This window comes from Penicillium antarcticum, assembly GCF_028974205.1.
Source record: "Penicillium antarcticum strain IBT 31339 chromosome Unknown utg000009l_segment0_segment0, whole genome shotgun sequence".
Lineage (NCBI taxonomy): Eukaryota > Fungi > Ascomycota > Eurotiomycetes > Eurotiales > Aspergillaceae > Penicillium > Penicillium antarcticum.
In genome coordinates, this window is record NW_026695307.1 from 5,546,463 (window position 1) to 5,562,838 (window position 16,376).

Sequence of the window (16,376 nt, forward strand, 5' to 3'; positions counted from 1 at the left end):
CAGCCCCCTGCTGGTCGCGACCCGCGATGACCCTCTTTAACCCAACCTCGATCCTCGTGGGGTTCCTCCTCCTTTACCTCTCGTCCTTTTTCATCTTCGCTATCGTTCGGATCGCGACGGGTATCTCCATTCAGCGGATTGGATACTTCTCACTACGTCGAATTGCATACACACCAAAGGAAGGTCTACATATTGAAATTCGCGGCCTCGGATTATCGCTACACCCTCCGTCATTCGCCCAGCCAACATGGATCAGCATACGATTGACGGATTTGAAGGTCACGGTGGACCCTTCGACCTTAGGGAAAGGAAAAAGCGAAGCGTCACAAGGAATTCTGGAATCCCCCGGCCCTTCAAGCCCGTCCGAAGACCATCCCACGCCTGAACCGAGTGAGCCAAGCGGAAGAAGCAAAACTTGGAGGACCTTGACGCGGATTAAGGAACGCCTGAAGCGGCTGCACCGGCAAATCAATTGGCTAGCCCTGGTGGACTTGACTGCTATCAATACAGCCGTGCATTTCGTCGAAGCTGGCCAGATCCAGGTGGGATCGCTTTCACTCTCGGTCGACACTCGGAGTAAGATGGTGGAACGGGGCAAGTTATTTCGTCGCAAGAAGGATATGTCACGAGAACAACGCCCGGCCGAATGGATAATGAACGTGCAGAATGTGTTGCTCAATGTTGACGGCCGAGAGCCAATTGAAGTGTTCGACAATGTAGGCGTCAACCTCCATGGTCTTCTCCACAAGGATCTGGACGGGCTCAGGGATGCGTCTGTGGCCTTGAAGATTGGACGGATGCATGTGCCATATGACGATCTTCGCACCATGCTACGACGCATCAAACCGACCCAGAAATCCGAAAAAGGACCTGCAAACGTGGAAACCGAGGATGAGATGTCATTTGCCGACTTTGTGGAGGAACTTGACAAGCCTGGCAGCCGGGATGATTCCATTGTTCAGACTGTGGCAGATTCCAAAGAGTTTGCAAGCTCTCTACTGCGTGGTATTCAAGAGATTCAGATCGCTCTGAGTTTCTTCCGAGTTTCACAAAGCATCCAGTCTCTGTCTGCAGGACAGCATCCGGTTTATCTGAATGTGGTGTCCCACGAGCTTGGAATCGATCTTCATCGGATGGACCAAAAGAGCCCAGAACATCGCATGTATTTCCAGCGAAATGATGTCGCCCATCAAGCTCTTCTTGCTGCAATCTCTCTCTCTGTCAGCTTAGACGACGAGTCGGGCGAGACGGATAACATTCTATACATCCCCATGGCTACGACAACCATCAAAACTACACTGCCCTCCAAGACAGTCAGCGCCATGGACGACGAGAACGCTGAAGAGCGGAACACGAATGTCCTCTTCGCAAACTTGGTCGTCACCTCACCCTCCATCGACCTCCAGCCAAAGCACGCTTCCAGGCTTCTGAAGCTGGCCCAGGGCCGAGCGTCATCTCCCCGAGGGAAGAAGCGAGACAGCCATCATTTGATCTCTCGGTTGCTCCCTAAGGCAAGCATCAAATTATCCGTTCACGAGCCTGTGGTGCGGTTCGTTTTGCCGATTGAAAAAGAGTCTGGCATTCCCGATGACTACAATCTCCTTATTTCCTCCATATCCTCTATTTCACTCGATATCGAGTCCTCTCATTCCTCCGAAGGTGGTGCTCATTACTCCCTTTCTTCCGTCTACCGAGTTGCCTCCCATAAGTTCTATTACCAGACCCCGGCGGGCAACAAACACAATCTACTCACAAATGAGAACATGGAGTTCAAGGCTCATCTGAACGCTACCCCCGAGGTCTGTGTTATTGCCTCAGGAAGCCTGAACGAATGTTCAGTACACATGATCGACGGAGAAGTGAACCGTGGCATCCGCGAAGTTTTGCAGCAGTTCATAACCCAGATGCAAACTTCAAAAAGAGTCCCAATGCCAGCAAACGAACGAAAAGTAAGCCCTTTGAGACGTGTGCCTCCTTGGCTGCTCCAGTTCCAGTTTGAAGCCACAGGGTTTAGCGTGGAGATTGCAGGTGTGGACAGTACCGTTTCTGATATCTCTCGCGGTGTTTCTTTGCAATTACAATCATGGACTGCGGACTACAAAGCCCAAAAAATCGAGTCGAATGTCGGAAGCATCTCCAGACGACGCACACCAAGTCATTCCACTATCGGCGATGAGTCCCCCTTTCGATTCCCGCCTACCTCACCTCCTAAGAGCACTCAACGTGGTGCTACGGATGGCCGACGTCTGGCGATCCACGCTCGCGGATTCGATGGCTTCGTCATTGAATCGGAAGACTATCTGGAACCTGAGCCGTTCTTCTCCTTGCCTCGATTTGAGATTGCCATGAGTACAAGCAGTGACCGTCTCGGACCGGTTCTGCACCTCACATCTGTCTTCAAGGGCATCTACCTGCAATACTCATTGTACCGGTTCTACTGTCTTGGCGTTGCAGTTTCGGTCATCCAAGATGTACTCACGCCTCTTCCAGACAAGTATGCAGACCCAACTCAAGTCAAACCGAAGGGACATGCCAGTATATCTATGCCACCTCCTCCAGCTCATAAATGGTCTCCAAGAAAGGAACTGGTCACTTATGACATCAAGGCCACAGTTGTACAGCTCAAGGCAAACCTGCCAAATGATCCGCCAATGATGATCCAGATATATGGACTTGCGGGTGCTTCTCAACGTCTTTCAACCCCCTATATCAAAGCCAATCTCGTTCGCTTGCATGCAGAGGCCCCCAAGCTCAAGGGCATCTGGACACGAATTGGCAGTATGAACAATGTCAGACTGGACTTCCGCACCAAGAAAATGAAGCATGGTAACACCCTGGTCGAAGAAAAGTCTATCGATTTGTGGACGGACTTCATCCGCCTGGGCGTGCCTCATCACATGGTCATGCACCGCATTTTCGATAACTTGATCAACACATCCAAGGCCTTCAAACAATTGCACCATCGCTTCAAGAATCGCTGTAGAGACTTTGTCTCCGTGAGAGAACCAGAAGGACCGAAAAAGGTACCAAGAATCTCTGTACGAAGTAAAGCACTACTGTTTGAGCTGGAAGATGACGGCTTTGAATGGAAACTGGGCTGCATCTACCGGGTCGGTCTAATTGAGCAGGCTCAACGGCTAGCCCGGGCGGATGCATTCAACTTGAAAGCCCAAAAGGTCAGGGAGACTGATCAGCGGCGCAACACATCCCGGTTGCGAGCCAAGTCAAGCAGCAGAACCCTACGCAGTGAGCGAACCAGCCAAGATACCAGGCGGAGCAGAAGCGCCGAACCGCGACGCAGGCCCGGAACCCAGGAGCGTGGAAGAGGTCGGAAATATCGTTACGACACCGAGGGTGCGACTTGTCTTTCATCGGAACAAAAAGTCTCCACGGATGCTGCCTGGGGCCGACTGCAGCAATACAATGCTCAGGCCTGGAAAGAAAAGATTGACGCAGCGCTCAAGTTTCAGGGAACTTCTATCAAAGAAGTCAGGAACCTTTTCTGCGGCGCAGATGAGCCTCCTGCCGATATTAAGGAGACTGAGACTATTCTTGCCCTTCCAAACCGACCTGGCTTGATGTCAGCCCTGATTAGTGATGTCAATCTTGTCATCGACAAGCCGTCCTTCGCATTAGATGAGTTCCCGGCCTTTATCAACCGAATCGGAAAGGGAATGCCCATGTCCATGCAGTACGGCCTGCTTATTCCAATGAGCTTTAATCTGGAAATGGGCGAGGCTCGTGTTAATTTGCGAGATTATCCTCTAGACCTGTTGCACATTCCAGCCTTACGCCCGGGACAGTCGCCGAGACTTCCCAGTTGGTCCCTGCGGACGAACTTTGTCATTGCCGAAGAATGGCGTGACCATGAATCCGCAAGACAGGTGGAAGTTGAACTTGTGCCTGCATCTGAAGGAGCGGACGGAGCTCCTCGGGACTCGTACAAGATCCCTGTCTGGCGTTCCGTCACTCCAGTCAAGACTTACTCGGACCCCGTCATTGAGATCAATACAAGCTTGCCGACAAGCATCTCATGGGGTGTTTCATACCAGCCTGTCATTCAAGATATGATGAAGATCATCGAGGGCTTCACCAAGCCTGAGATTGATCCTTCTGAACGGGTTGGCTTCTGGGATAAGATTCGACTCAGCTTCCACTCCCGGATCCGGGTGGTCTGGAAGGAAGATGGCGATGTTCATCTACGCCTCAAGGGCTCGCGTGACCCGTATGTGGTGACAGGCTTTGGCAGTGGATTCGTCATGTGCTGGCGAAGAGATGTCAAATTGGACATCAACACCAGTGACAATCCTATGGAATTCATGAGCGTCACCAGTGGAGAATATGTGCTCGCTATCCCCGACTACAGTACCGAAGCGCGCTGGGCAAATGAGGCCACCACAGAAGAGTTACTGGAAAACAGTTCTGCTTCCAGTGAGCAGAAGAACGCTGCTCACTTCAAGAAGGTGGTTATGAAATTATCTGGCGACGTCAAATGGGCAACTGGCTTGGTCTTTGAACGGGATATCGACAATGATTCACGATCCTTCTCCTTCAAGCCTCATTATGAGGTTGTTCTTAAGAATCCCAAATACGTCGATCCCGAACAGCGTGCAAACTACGATGCCTACCGTGGCTTCCGCAGTGACCACATTCATTTGTCTGTCTCGGTCATTGCGCCCCAAAGCAGAAACTGGTCTGTCGATACTGTTCAGCCTTCTTCGAGCTACAACACCGTCCATCTTACCCCACGGTTCTTTACACACTTCTTCAATTGGTGGTCGCTATTCTCGGGTGTGATGTCACTTCCTGTTCGCCAGGGATCGCTCTGGCCAGGTATCACGAAGACGAGCAAGAAGTTCAATCGTCACTTGGCAACAGTCAAATACAAACTTCTCCTTGCGCCCCTGTTTGTGGCTCACATTTACAAACATAAAGACCGCGAAGACTATGCTGAAAATGTTGTAACGGCTACAGGTCTCAAGGTTCGACTTGATTGCCTGAAGCTTGACATTCACCAGCGCCGCGAACAGATCAAGACTCAAGCTCGGGGCCGCTCAAAGCAGACCCGCACCAGTGCGATGCGCATCAACCAAGCTCAAATTGATCTCCAGTCTGCGGACTTCCGCGCTGTTTCTGCCACCATTGAGGGAACAACAGCAGAGGATATCTATCGCAACAAGGACGATGTTATCTCTTCCTTCCAACAGCCTGTTCCATCTGTTGACTTGTCTCGATTCACCATTCCCGACCATAACCTCGACTGGGTTGACATGGATGACTTCGTGGAACCAGACTGGATTCTTCCCCAGGAGTCAAACCCTCGCACCCACATCTTGCCGCTCGCTTTTACCCCACGATTCACCTACTTCCGCAACACAGACCACGGTGATGTAGGACCCGAAGAAACGGGTTTCAGCACCTTTGGAGATGAACCAACTCACGAATGTGTCATGTCCGAAACGAACGACCCCCGCCGAGTCCAGATCGAACTGGTCAAGGATCGTCTTGCCACAGTTGAGGCTCAAACCCGCAACTATGAACGTACCATCGGAGAGCTGGAACTTAAGCTCATGAAGGACGTCGAACTTGATTCCAGTCTCAGGGAGGAGCATGAAATGTTCCTTCGTCAGTCCCAATCTCTGAACAGACGGCGCAAGTTCTTGACTTCAACTCTCCATCGTCTTGAGAGACACATTACACGCGATGAGCGGTCAACCAACAACAATAGCAATATGCTTGGCAACAACGTGGCGCCTAGCAACGCGTCTTTCCAGACAGGGCGCACAGGACGGGATGCTGACTCCACGATGGATGGCCGTTCTTCCGGCCTAGACGGACTCTATTCGTCTGGCAACGATGAGTTCTCTAGTGATTTCAACAATCGTTTCATGATCCACAATGTGCAACTCAAGTGGAACAATTCGCTCCGGAATATCATCTTGCGGTACAGCCATCAAGTGAGTCAGCGGCGTGGATTCGTGTATTACATGTCTCGGCGCGCTGTCAAGTTCATTCTCGATATTGTAGAGGAACAGAATAAAAACAAGCGCAAGCAGCCAAAGATGTCTAAGACACAAACCCGGAGCGAGTACAACGATGACAAAGAAGATGTGGATGAACGCATTGAGCAGTTGCTGAATGACGCCAAGCGCTATGTCAATGTCGAAGAGACTGATCCACCCGACTCGAATGCTCAATCGCCTTCCAACTCGGACGACTCGAGCGAGAACATTGCACCGGAATTCACTCCCCAGAACAGTTACCACTTGCGTCTCATTGCGCCTCAGATTCAGCTTCTCAGCGAAAAGAACAGAAAGTCGGTTTTGCTTGTGGCCGCCAAGGGCATGGAACTTAAGGTCGTGTCCATCATGGACAAAGAGCGTGTCACGGATGACGTGAGCGGCTTGGTGCAGCGCCGTTTCTCCTTGGAAATGGATGGTGCCCAATTTTTCGTTGCCACACAGAAGAACTTGATGACCAACTTGCAATTTTACGCTGGCAACAAGTATGGAAATGCACCGGGATCAGCCTGGCCCCCGTGGTTGACGCTGGAAGCCATGTTCGATTTCGAGTTGAATCCATTTGGATTCTCTCGTATCGTTCAGAAGACTTCTGCTACCCTGCGCTACGATAAGTACAACAATCTGCGCTTGAAGTATAACGAAGAGGTTGCCAAGGGCCAAGGGCCCCGCACCGATGACCAGGAAGACCGGATCGACACGATCAGCGTGGACTTCCCTCACTTCCGTGCGATATGCGATTCTGCAGAGTATTACTCCATGTACATTATTGTGCTGGATCTCATGCTTTACAGCGAACCACTTGAGAAGGTCCGAAACGAGCGCCTCGAGAGGATCATGCTCACCTCCGACTTCAGTGATCTTCGCGGCGCCCCCGAGATGGTCTTCAAGCTTCAAGCACGCATTCGCCAATTGGAAGAGATCAAGGAATACTTCCAGATCAATGCCAAGTTCCTGGACAAACAGGGCTGGGAAGATCGGTTGACTCTCGAACGTGACCTATCTGAATGCGAGGATGAGCTCTTCTTCATGATGAAGGCAATCACTACTTCTCAACGGCGAATGGAATCGAACACATCGAGGGATAGCGTGAATGGCGTCCTGCGCTGGAGCATTTCTGCCAGTGAAGTCGTGTGGCACTTGATGAAGGAGGCTACCGAACCCTTGATTGAATTCCAGCTCAGAAATGCGACATATGAACGGACCGACAATACCGATGGCTCGAACCACAATTTGGTTGCCATTGAGCGCCTTTTTGGATTGAATCTGCTTCCCGATGCTATCTATCCCCAAATTATTGCACCATACCTCGATGGAGCTCGCACCTTGGATGACTTCATGCTGCGCATCAAGTGGCACATGCTTGAGGCCGTGGCTGGTATTCCAGTGGTTGATAACTTCGAAGTGGCATTGTTCCCGCTTAAGATCCAGCTTGAACGTGAGCTTGGTCAGAGAGTATTCGAATACATCTTCCCCAATATGGGCACCACTGCCTTTGAGAACGGGGGCTTCTCGCCTTTCATGATCAAGAACATGAAGCCAGTTGATGGGTCTGATGAGGAAGAAGATGATGAGGAGGACTCCAGTGGAACGCCTCTCACTCGGTCGACCAGTATTGATGGCGCAGACACTTCCTCCATGGATAGCCTGGCAATTTCAAAGGGTCCTGGCGCCATTGAGCTGAGACTTCAGCCTACGCTTTCGCTTTCGGATGAGGCCAAATCGCGCGGTCATCGCTCTGGCCATCTTAAGGGTCTTGCGATGACACCAATCAACCAAGACAAAGACAACAATCGACTTGGTGTATCTGACACCGCGCGCCAAAATGGTCGTCCTTCGACCACTGGCGGTCTCAGCAAGAAGAAATCCGCCGACAGCATTCGTATGTTGACCAAGCAGGCCACCGAAAGATCTCTGTCGAGTAGCAGTGCCGGCGAAGAAAGCCGCAAGAAGTTCGGAATAGGTAAAGGAACCGGCAAGGGTGGTAAGTCCAAGGAACCCACCGACGACTTGTCCCAGATGATCTCCCGCGCTTCCAATTACATGACCCTTGCCCATGTCAAGGTCAACGATGTAGTTCTCTGCATGAGCTACAAGGGCAAAGGCGAGCACAACCTCGAGGATCTGCATGATTTCGTCTTCCGCCTTCCAGTCCTCGAGTACGGCAACAAAACATGGTCCAATCTGGATCTAGCCCTGCGCCTAAAGAAGGATGTCATCAAGGCTCTTATCTCGCACGCCCCTGCCATTCTTGGAAACAAGTTCTCTCATCACCGTCCTTCCAAGCAGCAACAGAGGCGTTTTCGAGAGCAAGCTTCTTCGTCCCAGCTCTTGCCAAAAACTTCTAGTGGTGGCATGCACCCGTCCAGTAGCAAAGCCCATAGCTTGGCTAGCTATGACTCTACTAGTGATTACTCTGAGTCGCGGTCGCGGAAGTCCATGCAATCCAATGCTTCGCCATTGGCTAGGTCTACATCGTTAAACTCGGACGCTCGTGACACGCAGGATACTGAAACTTCTATCCATGACTCGCGTTCAGCCAACGAAGTCGATGTGGATTCTCGCTGGGAGGTTCGTACTCGTACCCGTTCTGCCTTTAATTGGCAATGGAGAAAATCTTCATACTAACACCTCTTGCTATAGGCATCGCGTCGATTTGTCAACCCTCCCCCTCCAGAGAGACCAATGACCTCAGGTCACCTATCTGTAGCCGGGTCCAGCAAGAATGATCAGGATGATAGGTACAGTCTCCAATCCACCCACTCCTCAAACCACGGAACTAACGATACCAACAGCAACATCAAAACACTCCGCAGCATTGGCCGGAAACTGACATTCCGAAAGTGAATGCCCGAGCCATGCTGACCACAGCAAACCTCCTTCTTTTCTCCCTTCCTACTTTGCTTAATTCTCTACAACCTTTTAAACCCCTGTCAACACCCCTTTGTACACCACCAACCACCACCCTAGTTTCTCCAGGCCCCTCGTGTCTCACTTAGATACCCCTCTACCTGCAGCAGGCCGTACATAGGCGTTGATTCATGTTTCTATATGCTTTTTATTTCGGTGTGTCTATGGCGGGGAGAATTTTTGTCTTCTTTTTTTTTTTCTTCTTTTTGGTTACCCGGGAACAGTTGCATAGAGGCGATAGGGGTCATTTCTTTCTTTTTTATGATATATTTTGTCTCTAAACTGTTTGTTCAACACTTTTACCTTGCTCGGCCTCAACGGGCTGTTCTTGATAGTTTATATGATATGATATGTATGACCTTTTGGGTCTTGTCTGACACTGATATCAAAGTCTTTCGTCCCTCGTGAAATCTACCTTTGTGGCTTCTACACAATAGACCAGAAATGCAGTATCAGTGTTGACGTTACTCATTACGCGTGGTATTAACCCTAAGACCGACAACTCCACAATATGATAATGTATCTTGATGCACCACGAATGACAAATCCATCGCTTGCTCTTGGGAATGAAACTTGGATAGCAAAACCCCCATTCCATAACTCCATCGTAACCCAAACCCAAATCACAAATTATACAAAGAAAAGATCATACATAGACATCTCCAGGGACAGCAAGCCGACTCATCCGCTCATTCTTCTCCGCAAGACTGGCGGTTAACATCTTGATATAATCAGCTGCAATCTCCATAACATCAGCCTTAGTCTGCTCAGCGGAGGGCGCCTTTTCTTTCTCTTTCTTCGCAGAAGTACCCGTAGCAGTAGGAGAAGCCGAAATAGCATTGAGGGCCAGCCCTAACGATTTATTTCTTTCTTCGACAAACTCTGCCGGAATAAGAGCTTCCATTTCCTTAATTGCAGCATTGAACCTGTCGCGTCGGTTCCGCTCAGCTAGACGGTGGTATGTACGTCTCTGGTTGAGATTGTCGCGTGTGACTTTGCTGGGGTACTTGACGCCAGGCGGTAACGTGCCATCTTGGATGTGCTGATAGTTTGACTTGGTGGCGAGGTTGTGGGCTGACAGGTCTGGTGGTGTGACTGTTTGATATCGTCAGCACATAAGAAATAATGAATCTATATGTCGGTGGTGACTTACCATTCTGTTGGTTCAGAGAAGGAATAACAGGACTAATTTTGGGTCTCAATTCCGGCGTCGCCAATGGATGCCAGTTGCGTCGCTTCCACATCGTAGTGGAATTCTTGCGTGCAATTGCTCCTTTAGGACTCGGTGATGCTGGACATGGTGACGCGGGGCTGGATCGGTGTGGAGTGGGCGCCAAGTCGAGTGGTGGGGTTGTGGTGGAGATGGATGAGCTTGGTGCTGCTTTTGGTGCCACCTCTGCTGTCGCCGTGGAATTGTGAGTGTAGGGCGCTGTGGGGTTGGAAGAAGCAGGCAATCCCTGTGGGATGCTGTGGTGCGTGGGCTCTACAGATACTTGGCTAAGAGGCGATGCGGATGCCGTAATATGCGCCCGGGGCGAGTGGAATGTGTGCATGGGCGCCATGGGGGTTGTTTGAGAGTCTTTGGAATTCTCGCTTGGTAGATACCAACTATCTCCATTTTGCATGCTGGCTGGCATAAATGAGAAGTCCTGTTGGAGTTGTGAGTGGGATAGTAAGCGCCAAGAGGGTGGTGGAAATACCTCATTGATGGAATTCCATAGATCGGGGCAGCCGTCGGTTTCATTCCATCGGAAATCCATGAAATCATTCACCATGTCGTTGGAGGGCTTCGACTGTGTATTTAGAGACGAATCATTGCCCCAGAATACTGGGGTGGAGGGGAGACCCGTTGGAGTGGAGGAGGCAGAATCCACATCAAGGTGACCCTGGAAAACATCTGCTATTGACAGGTTGTGGTCTGGCATTTGCGTATAGAATTGAAGCATATCGGCAAAGTCATTGTCAACCGAGGCCGACACGGCATGCCGATCAAAGTCCGACATGTCTGAGCAATCTGTCAAGGGCCAAGGGAATAAGAGGGAACGGGATTGGAAGCAAAGGGGGTGTAAATGCAGAGGGGGACAGAGGCAGAGTATTACAGGGTGAGATGAGACAAAATAAAACGAACATCTCCAGGGTGGTCACGCGAGCTGCTACTGCTTATATATAGCGCGATCGGAGAGAGTCCATCAAACAGTTAGACACCAACCTTACCAATCGATGATAGGTCGTCGGAGGAGAAGCCGTACTGGCCATGGTAGACGTATGCAGCACTTGTATTGGAAACACAGTCGCCCCACAGGATCCTTGTGGATGGACATATTTGTACAGGCCCAGCGCAAATTGCAAGTGGAACACTCATCATTAGCTTCTCAGGGATATGTCCCAAAATCTCTAGGGTTGTCTAGAACTCCCGCGTAGGAGCCTAGAGCGGTAATATCGTCGGCAGAGAAGGGCTCCCGTACGCATCATGTACACATATGCCGCTATGAAACCAAGATAACCCGGCCATGAGAAGACACCGGCAATCTAAAAGATGCATAAATGCCGGTGCTACAGCATGTGTATAGAGACACTCCGGAAAAACACAGGCTAAATCCCGGCGTGTCGTCGGGATCCATCGCCCCTTTGGTCGTTTCGCCCGCGCCTGCCCGAGGAATGTCACTGGTCTGGGCTGATTGGTCGCTCGCATCGACCAGAATTAGACTACTTTGCCGGTGGGGCATTACCTGGACATGCGCCGTCCCTGAGGTGCATACAAAGAAAGTCCCCGAAGGAGTATTTCGGCACACGGAATGGAATTAATTAATGCACCCTGTTCTAGCCCGCATTCAGAAGGTGATCGCGTGTGAGAGACAGAGTTTGTAGGGCCCGAGTCAATGGCTCAGTGGCGCGCCTGCGCAGCCCCCCGACAGTTGTAAGCACGCAAACCGTCACTCGGGAATACCGAGGACCCAAACGCGTATAGTTGAATGGTTGAACCTCTCAAATCCCACGCTCAGGCCCTTGGATCGAATCAAATTGACTTTTGCGTTCACTAGGATCTCCCATAGCGTGTGCTCGGGTACACTGCTATTTTGATTATCTCCCACATATAAGTTAGCCCTAACACCCATGGTTTCTTTGCCACTTTCCAGCACCGTTAACCCATTTCAGAAACAGTTGCCCGGCATACAGTAGAATTCAGCCGAATGGCCGACCTAAGGCTCCTGCCCCCACCACGCCCCCGCCCATCTAGTGCTTGTTCAACTGCCAATGATTTTCCTTATATGACACCCGTGCTAGTGTGGAAGGTGGACTTCCGAGCGACCTCGAGCCGAGCCGATCCCCCTACAAAAGTGATTCCGCGGAATATCCATTCCGGGCATGCCAGTGCTTGTCCATGATAGGCCGTGGAAGTTGTAAGGGAGGCGCTTCGTGTTTGATTTTCGCCAAAGATCTAACAAAATCAAGCAACCTGGAACTTTCTCCGATTGGCACTCCATTGAAGCCGATGCGTGACAATCTTTTCTGTGTTGAAGTCTAGCTTTTAAACCCTAATATGGCTTTTTTTTCAAAAAAAAAAATTAAAATTTTTTGGTGCCTAGATTATGGGTAGGGTAGACGCCTAACCCTATGCAGCTAGTGGTGCGTACAATAGAAACGGCATAAATCGCACTCAATGTGGATATCAGCCTGTAATTCCACACGCATGCATCTGATTTGTATCTGGTGCTTAGTTTCTAGAATCCTGCGGAGAGGTCTAACAGGCGTAAGACTTTTTTGTTTTTTGTTTTTATTTTTGCTTTTCTGTTCTGTGTTGCACAACGGTAAATACATGGAGTGTGTCTACCAGTCTCATTCTCAATTTCGATTTTCAATCTCCTTGTGACCTTTGACACCCCCCACGGCAAATGGCAGACCCAAACCTATGGCTTAATTTGAGCATTTCATGTGCTTTGGTCTTAATCGGAGGAGCATTTTCAGGCTTGGCGATCGCGTTGATGACCCAAGACGAAGTCTACCTCCAAGTCCTCGCAGCGTCAGGTGAAAGATCCGATCAGAAAAATGCCAGGAAAGTCCTCTCTCTCTTGAAGCAAGGGAAACATTGGATTCTCGTGGCTCTGCTCCTCGGCAATACAATGACCAATGAGGCTTTGCCGGTTGTGCTAGACGACATGCTGGGTGGTGGGTTAGGAGCGGTAGTGGGTAGTACCGTGCTGATCGTGATATTCGGCGAAATCATACCGCAGTCCATTTGTGCGCGCCACGCTCTCAGAGTCGGTGCGTGGATGGTGTCCTGTGTTGAAATCTTCATGTATATTATCTCTCCGGTCGCGTGGCCTATTGCAAAGTTGCTTGATCTGCTCGTTGGACGCAATCACGGCACGATCTATAAGAGGTCCGAGCTCATGGCTCTCTTCTCTTTTCACAAGACGTTGGGCAAGCCCGATGAACGACTGAACTTTGATGAAGTGATGATTGTGCATGGGGCGCTTGGTATGAGGGACAGATCTGCTGCTTGTATCATGACCCCCATCGCGGATGTCTTCTCTCTGTCTGCTGACGCTGTCTTGGACGAGTACACCATGGAGCGCATTCATCTGAAGGGATACTCTCGGATTCCCGTGCACGCTCCTGACAACCGGAGACGAATTGTCGGCTTGCTTCTCGTGACGAACTTGGTTAGGTACAACCCGAAGTCTTGCAAACGAGTGCGCGATTTTACCCTGGACCCGGCTCGGGCGGTACATTCAAGTACGAATTGCTTAAGCATTTTGAAGATGTTCCGACAAGGGGTTTACCACATGGTTCTCGTCTCTGATAGTCGGAGGAATCCACACCAAGCCATTGGCATCCTCACACGAGAGGACGCCGTTGAAGAGTTGATCGGAGAAGAGATCTTGGACGAGTATGACGATCTGAAAAAGAATGAGCAGCGAGTGACTCGTCAGCGGAACCGTTTCCCTTTGCCCAATGTCTCTTCGCGGAAGATCATTGCACGGCGTCCTTCATATGCAATCTCGGCTCCACAGGGGGAACTCATCAACCTCGAGCCAGTGGAAACTGCCATCTTTCAAAAATTCGGTGCCGTTGATTTGTTCAGCGCTGCGAATCAGTGGAGCTCTATTCAGCATGTGATCTCTATATCTGAAGTGCCGGCGGAGAGTTGAGCCATGCGTCGAGTCAAGACCTTCAACATCTTGCCATTGGGCATAACACACACCACAAAGAGTGATCCAGACTCGCTATCTGCTCGACAAGGCTACTCTCTCTCTCTCTCTCTCTCTCTCACACACACACACACACACACACCCTCAACCGATCCAGAGGAGCCTGACCCAGTCAGTGGCACAGTGTCACGCACCTGGCGGCACGAGCTCGCAACTCGCAACATGGATTCTGTCGAATCCCACCTAAGCATCCACTCAACTGGCAAGCTTCACACTAGCATGAAGTCAAAATAAGAAGACTCCAACCCCAACGCTAAACACGAAACGGGTGGTCCAAGCGGAGCAGGATTAGCCGAAAACAGGTTTCCTGCGCCATGGAGTCAAGGACTGGCTAGCGGGTGGATCAGATTAATATGCTTAATCTTAGCCGCATGTTACATTAGGCAGAAAAGCACACAGATAAAGTATAAATATCAATATCAAATGTCAATCGCAATGCTTTCCTAGAAATATAAAAAGAGGGTATCTATACACGTGACACGAGCATGCTCAAAAAAAATGAATGCCAAAATCTATTATAAAGTACTCTCCAAATCAATGCATTTTCATGTGCGGCCAAGTAAGGCAAGTTGCAAAGACAAATTCATCAGTCATACACATTACACGGGGGAAACCTCCTTGGCGGGATCGGTATCTGGGATGCCGCCGAATGTCTGCTCGTGGGATGTTTGCTCATGGGAGGTTCGCTTGTGCGAGCCTCCATCCGCAGTGCGTGGAGTCTCGGCACCAGCAGCGGAAGCTTCAGTGGGCGTCCCATGGCTGAGCCCGTCGGGCACCTTCTCAGGAGCTTCAGAGGGAGTGGAAGGGGGGCTACGCTTAGTGGCCCAGGGGTTAAAGGTCGCATGAATAGATGCGAAGCGGGTGCGCGCTGTAGGTGCGCTGATATCGTCGACCCAAGGGATACCACCTTGGCCGCGGTTCTCTGCCCACGCTTTCTTTTCGCGGCGGAGGTCGCTCTGGACCCAAGGAATGGTAATTATGGTCCAAACGATGGCCCAGGCAAATGGAAGGGACCAGCCCAACTGATTGTGCGGGTTAATTTATGTTAAATTGTGGTATCGGACTTCTACTTACTGTGAATGCCACGGATTCCTCGACTGTGAACACGACTGCAGTGATAGCAGCGGCGAATACGATCGATCCTCCACTCCAGAAGCAGTTCATCTCGAAAAGCATTCGTCGGAAATAAGGACTCGACAAGTATCGTGTTCGCAAGGCGTATCGGTAAATCTGCCCACCACCACCATCTACTGCGACCACATCTTCAATAAGAGCGTACAGAGCTGTTGGCATGACGGAGCCCTTGGGCGTAGAAGAAATTCGGAAAGGTGCTTTGTAGCCCATCATACGGAAAACATCGAGGGAGAGGTAGACTATGCCGAAATAGAACATGACGGTCGGGAGAACCATGGCGATGAGGCGCACTGTTGGACATGTCAGTATATGATCAGCGATGATGGATGCGGGATTGATCTAACCAAATGGTTCCTCGGGTACCGATCCTCTGCGATCTTATTAGCTTGTAATACAGGGCTCTATGGCGCATTCCAAACTTACACGATAAGCTCAACGGCCAAGATCAACCACACAATTGTGAAGTTGATTTGGAAGAAGTCCAGCTATGAGATCCATCAGTTTCCATATCCATGTTTGTTTTTGACAGAAAAGCCTACCCATGATACGGGAGCATTCAGGGGTCGAGCGCGTGAGTGTTTGCGGAACAAATTGTAGAGACGGTAGAAGTATTCGAAGACTGAGACACCACCCAAGGACGCGGTGACAATCGAAAAAACTGCGCGACATGTAAATCAGCGATTTGAGAAAATACAACGGATACCTCTTTCACATACCGACGTTATGAGATAGATCCGTCAGATACCAAAGACACCAGTAGAAGATCAGTGGCTGTCCCAATGTATCGATCACGAAGATCGTCCAGAAAATGGCAATCGACTTTTTCCTTGTATACAATGAATAGGGGAGGGGTGGCGGTTCGGTGTGCGTTGGGGGTTCGATGTTTGCTGGTTCGGCTTGCGCTGCTTCAAGATGCGCTGGGTCGACTTGCGCTATCTCTTGCGCTGGGACGGTTTCTCCTTCCATCAGGACGGGACCGATTGATAGAATTTCCAGGGGTATATGGATGGATTCAGGGGATATCAGGACATGGCGTGCAAGTTGAAAGTGAAAGCAAGATAGAGAGAGGCGTCAGACAGAGAAATTGACCGGAAACGAC

At 50.4% G+C, this 16,376-nt stretch overlaps 4 protein-coding genes across 4 annotated transcripts; 2 read left to right on the forward strand and 2 right to left on the reverse strand.

The window, feature by feature from the left end:
• Window positions 1-26: 26 nt before the first annotated feature.
• N7508_010444 (FMP27 family protein) lies at window positions 27-8,867 on the forward strand (the record flags this gene model as incomplete). Its single annotated transcript, XM_058468504.1, has 3 exons — window positions 27-8,591; window positions 8,664-8,761; window positions 8,816-8,867. 3 exons carry the CDS (start codon window positions 27-29, stop codon window positions 8,865-8,867), a joined length of 8,715 nt encoding a protein of 2,904 aa, XP_058316350.1.
• Window positions 8,868-9,576: 709 nt separating this feature from the next.
• Window positions 9,577-10,933, reverse strand: N7508_010445 (basic helix-loop-helix domain-containing protein; the record flags this gene model as incomplete). Its single annotated transcript, XM_058468505.1, has 3 exons — window positions 9,577-10,025; window positions 10,084-10,579; window positions 10,631-10,933. 3 exons carry the CDS (start codon window positions 10,931-10,933, stop codon window positions 9,577-9,579), a joined length of 1,248 nt encoding a protein of 415 aa, XP_058316351.1.
• Window positions 10,934-12,913: 1,980 nt separating this feature from the next.
• Window positions 12,914-14,083, forward strand: N7508_010446 (uncharacterized protein; the record flags this gene model as incomplete). Its single annotated transcript, XM_058468506.1, has 1 exon — window positions 12,914-14,083. The coding sequence occupies one exon, from the start codon at window positions 12,914-12,916 to the stop codon at window positions 14,081-14,083; it is 1,170 nt and encodes a 389-aa protein (XP_058316352.1).
• A 659-nt stretch (window positions 14,084-14,742) lies between these two features.
• N7508_010447 (uncharacterized protein) lies at window positions 14,743-16,243 on the reverse strand (the record flags this gene model as incomplete). Its single annotated transcript, XM_058468507.1, has 6 exons — window positions 14,743-15,165; window positions 15,218-15,567; window positions 15,622-15,647; window positions 15,701-15,762; window positions 15,817-15,935; window positions 15,994-16,243. 6 exons carry the CDS (start codon window positions 16,241-16,243, stop codon window positions 14,743-14,745), a joined length of 1,230 nt encoding a protein of 409 aa, XP_058316353.1.
• Window positions 16,244-16,376: the final 133 nt, after the last annotated feature.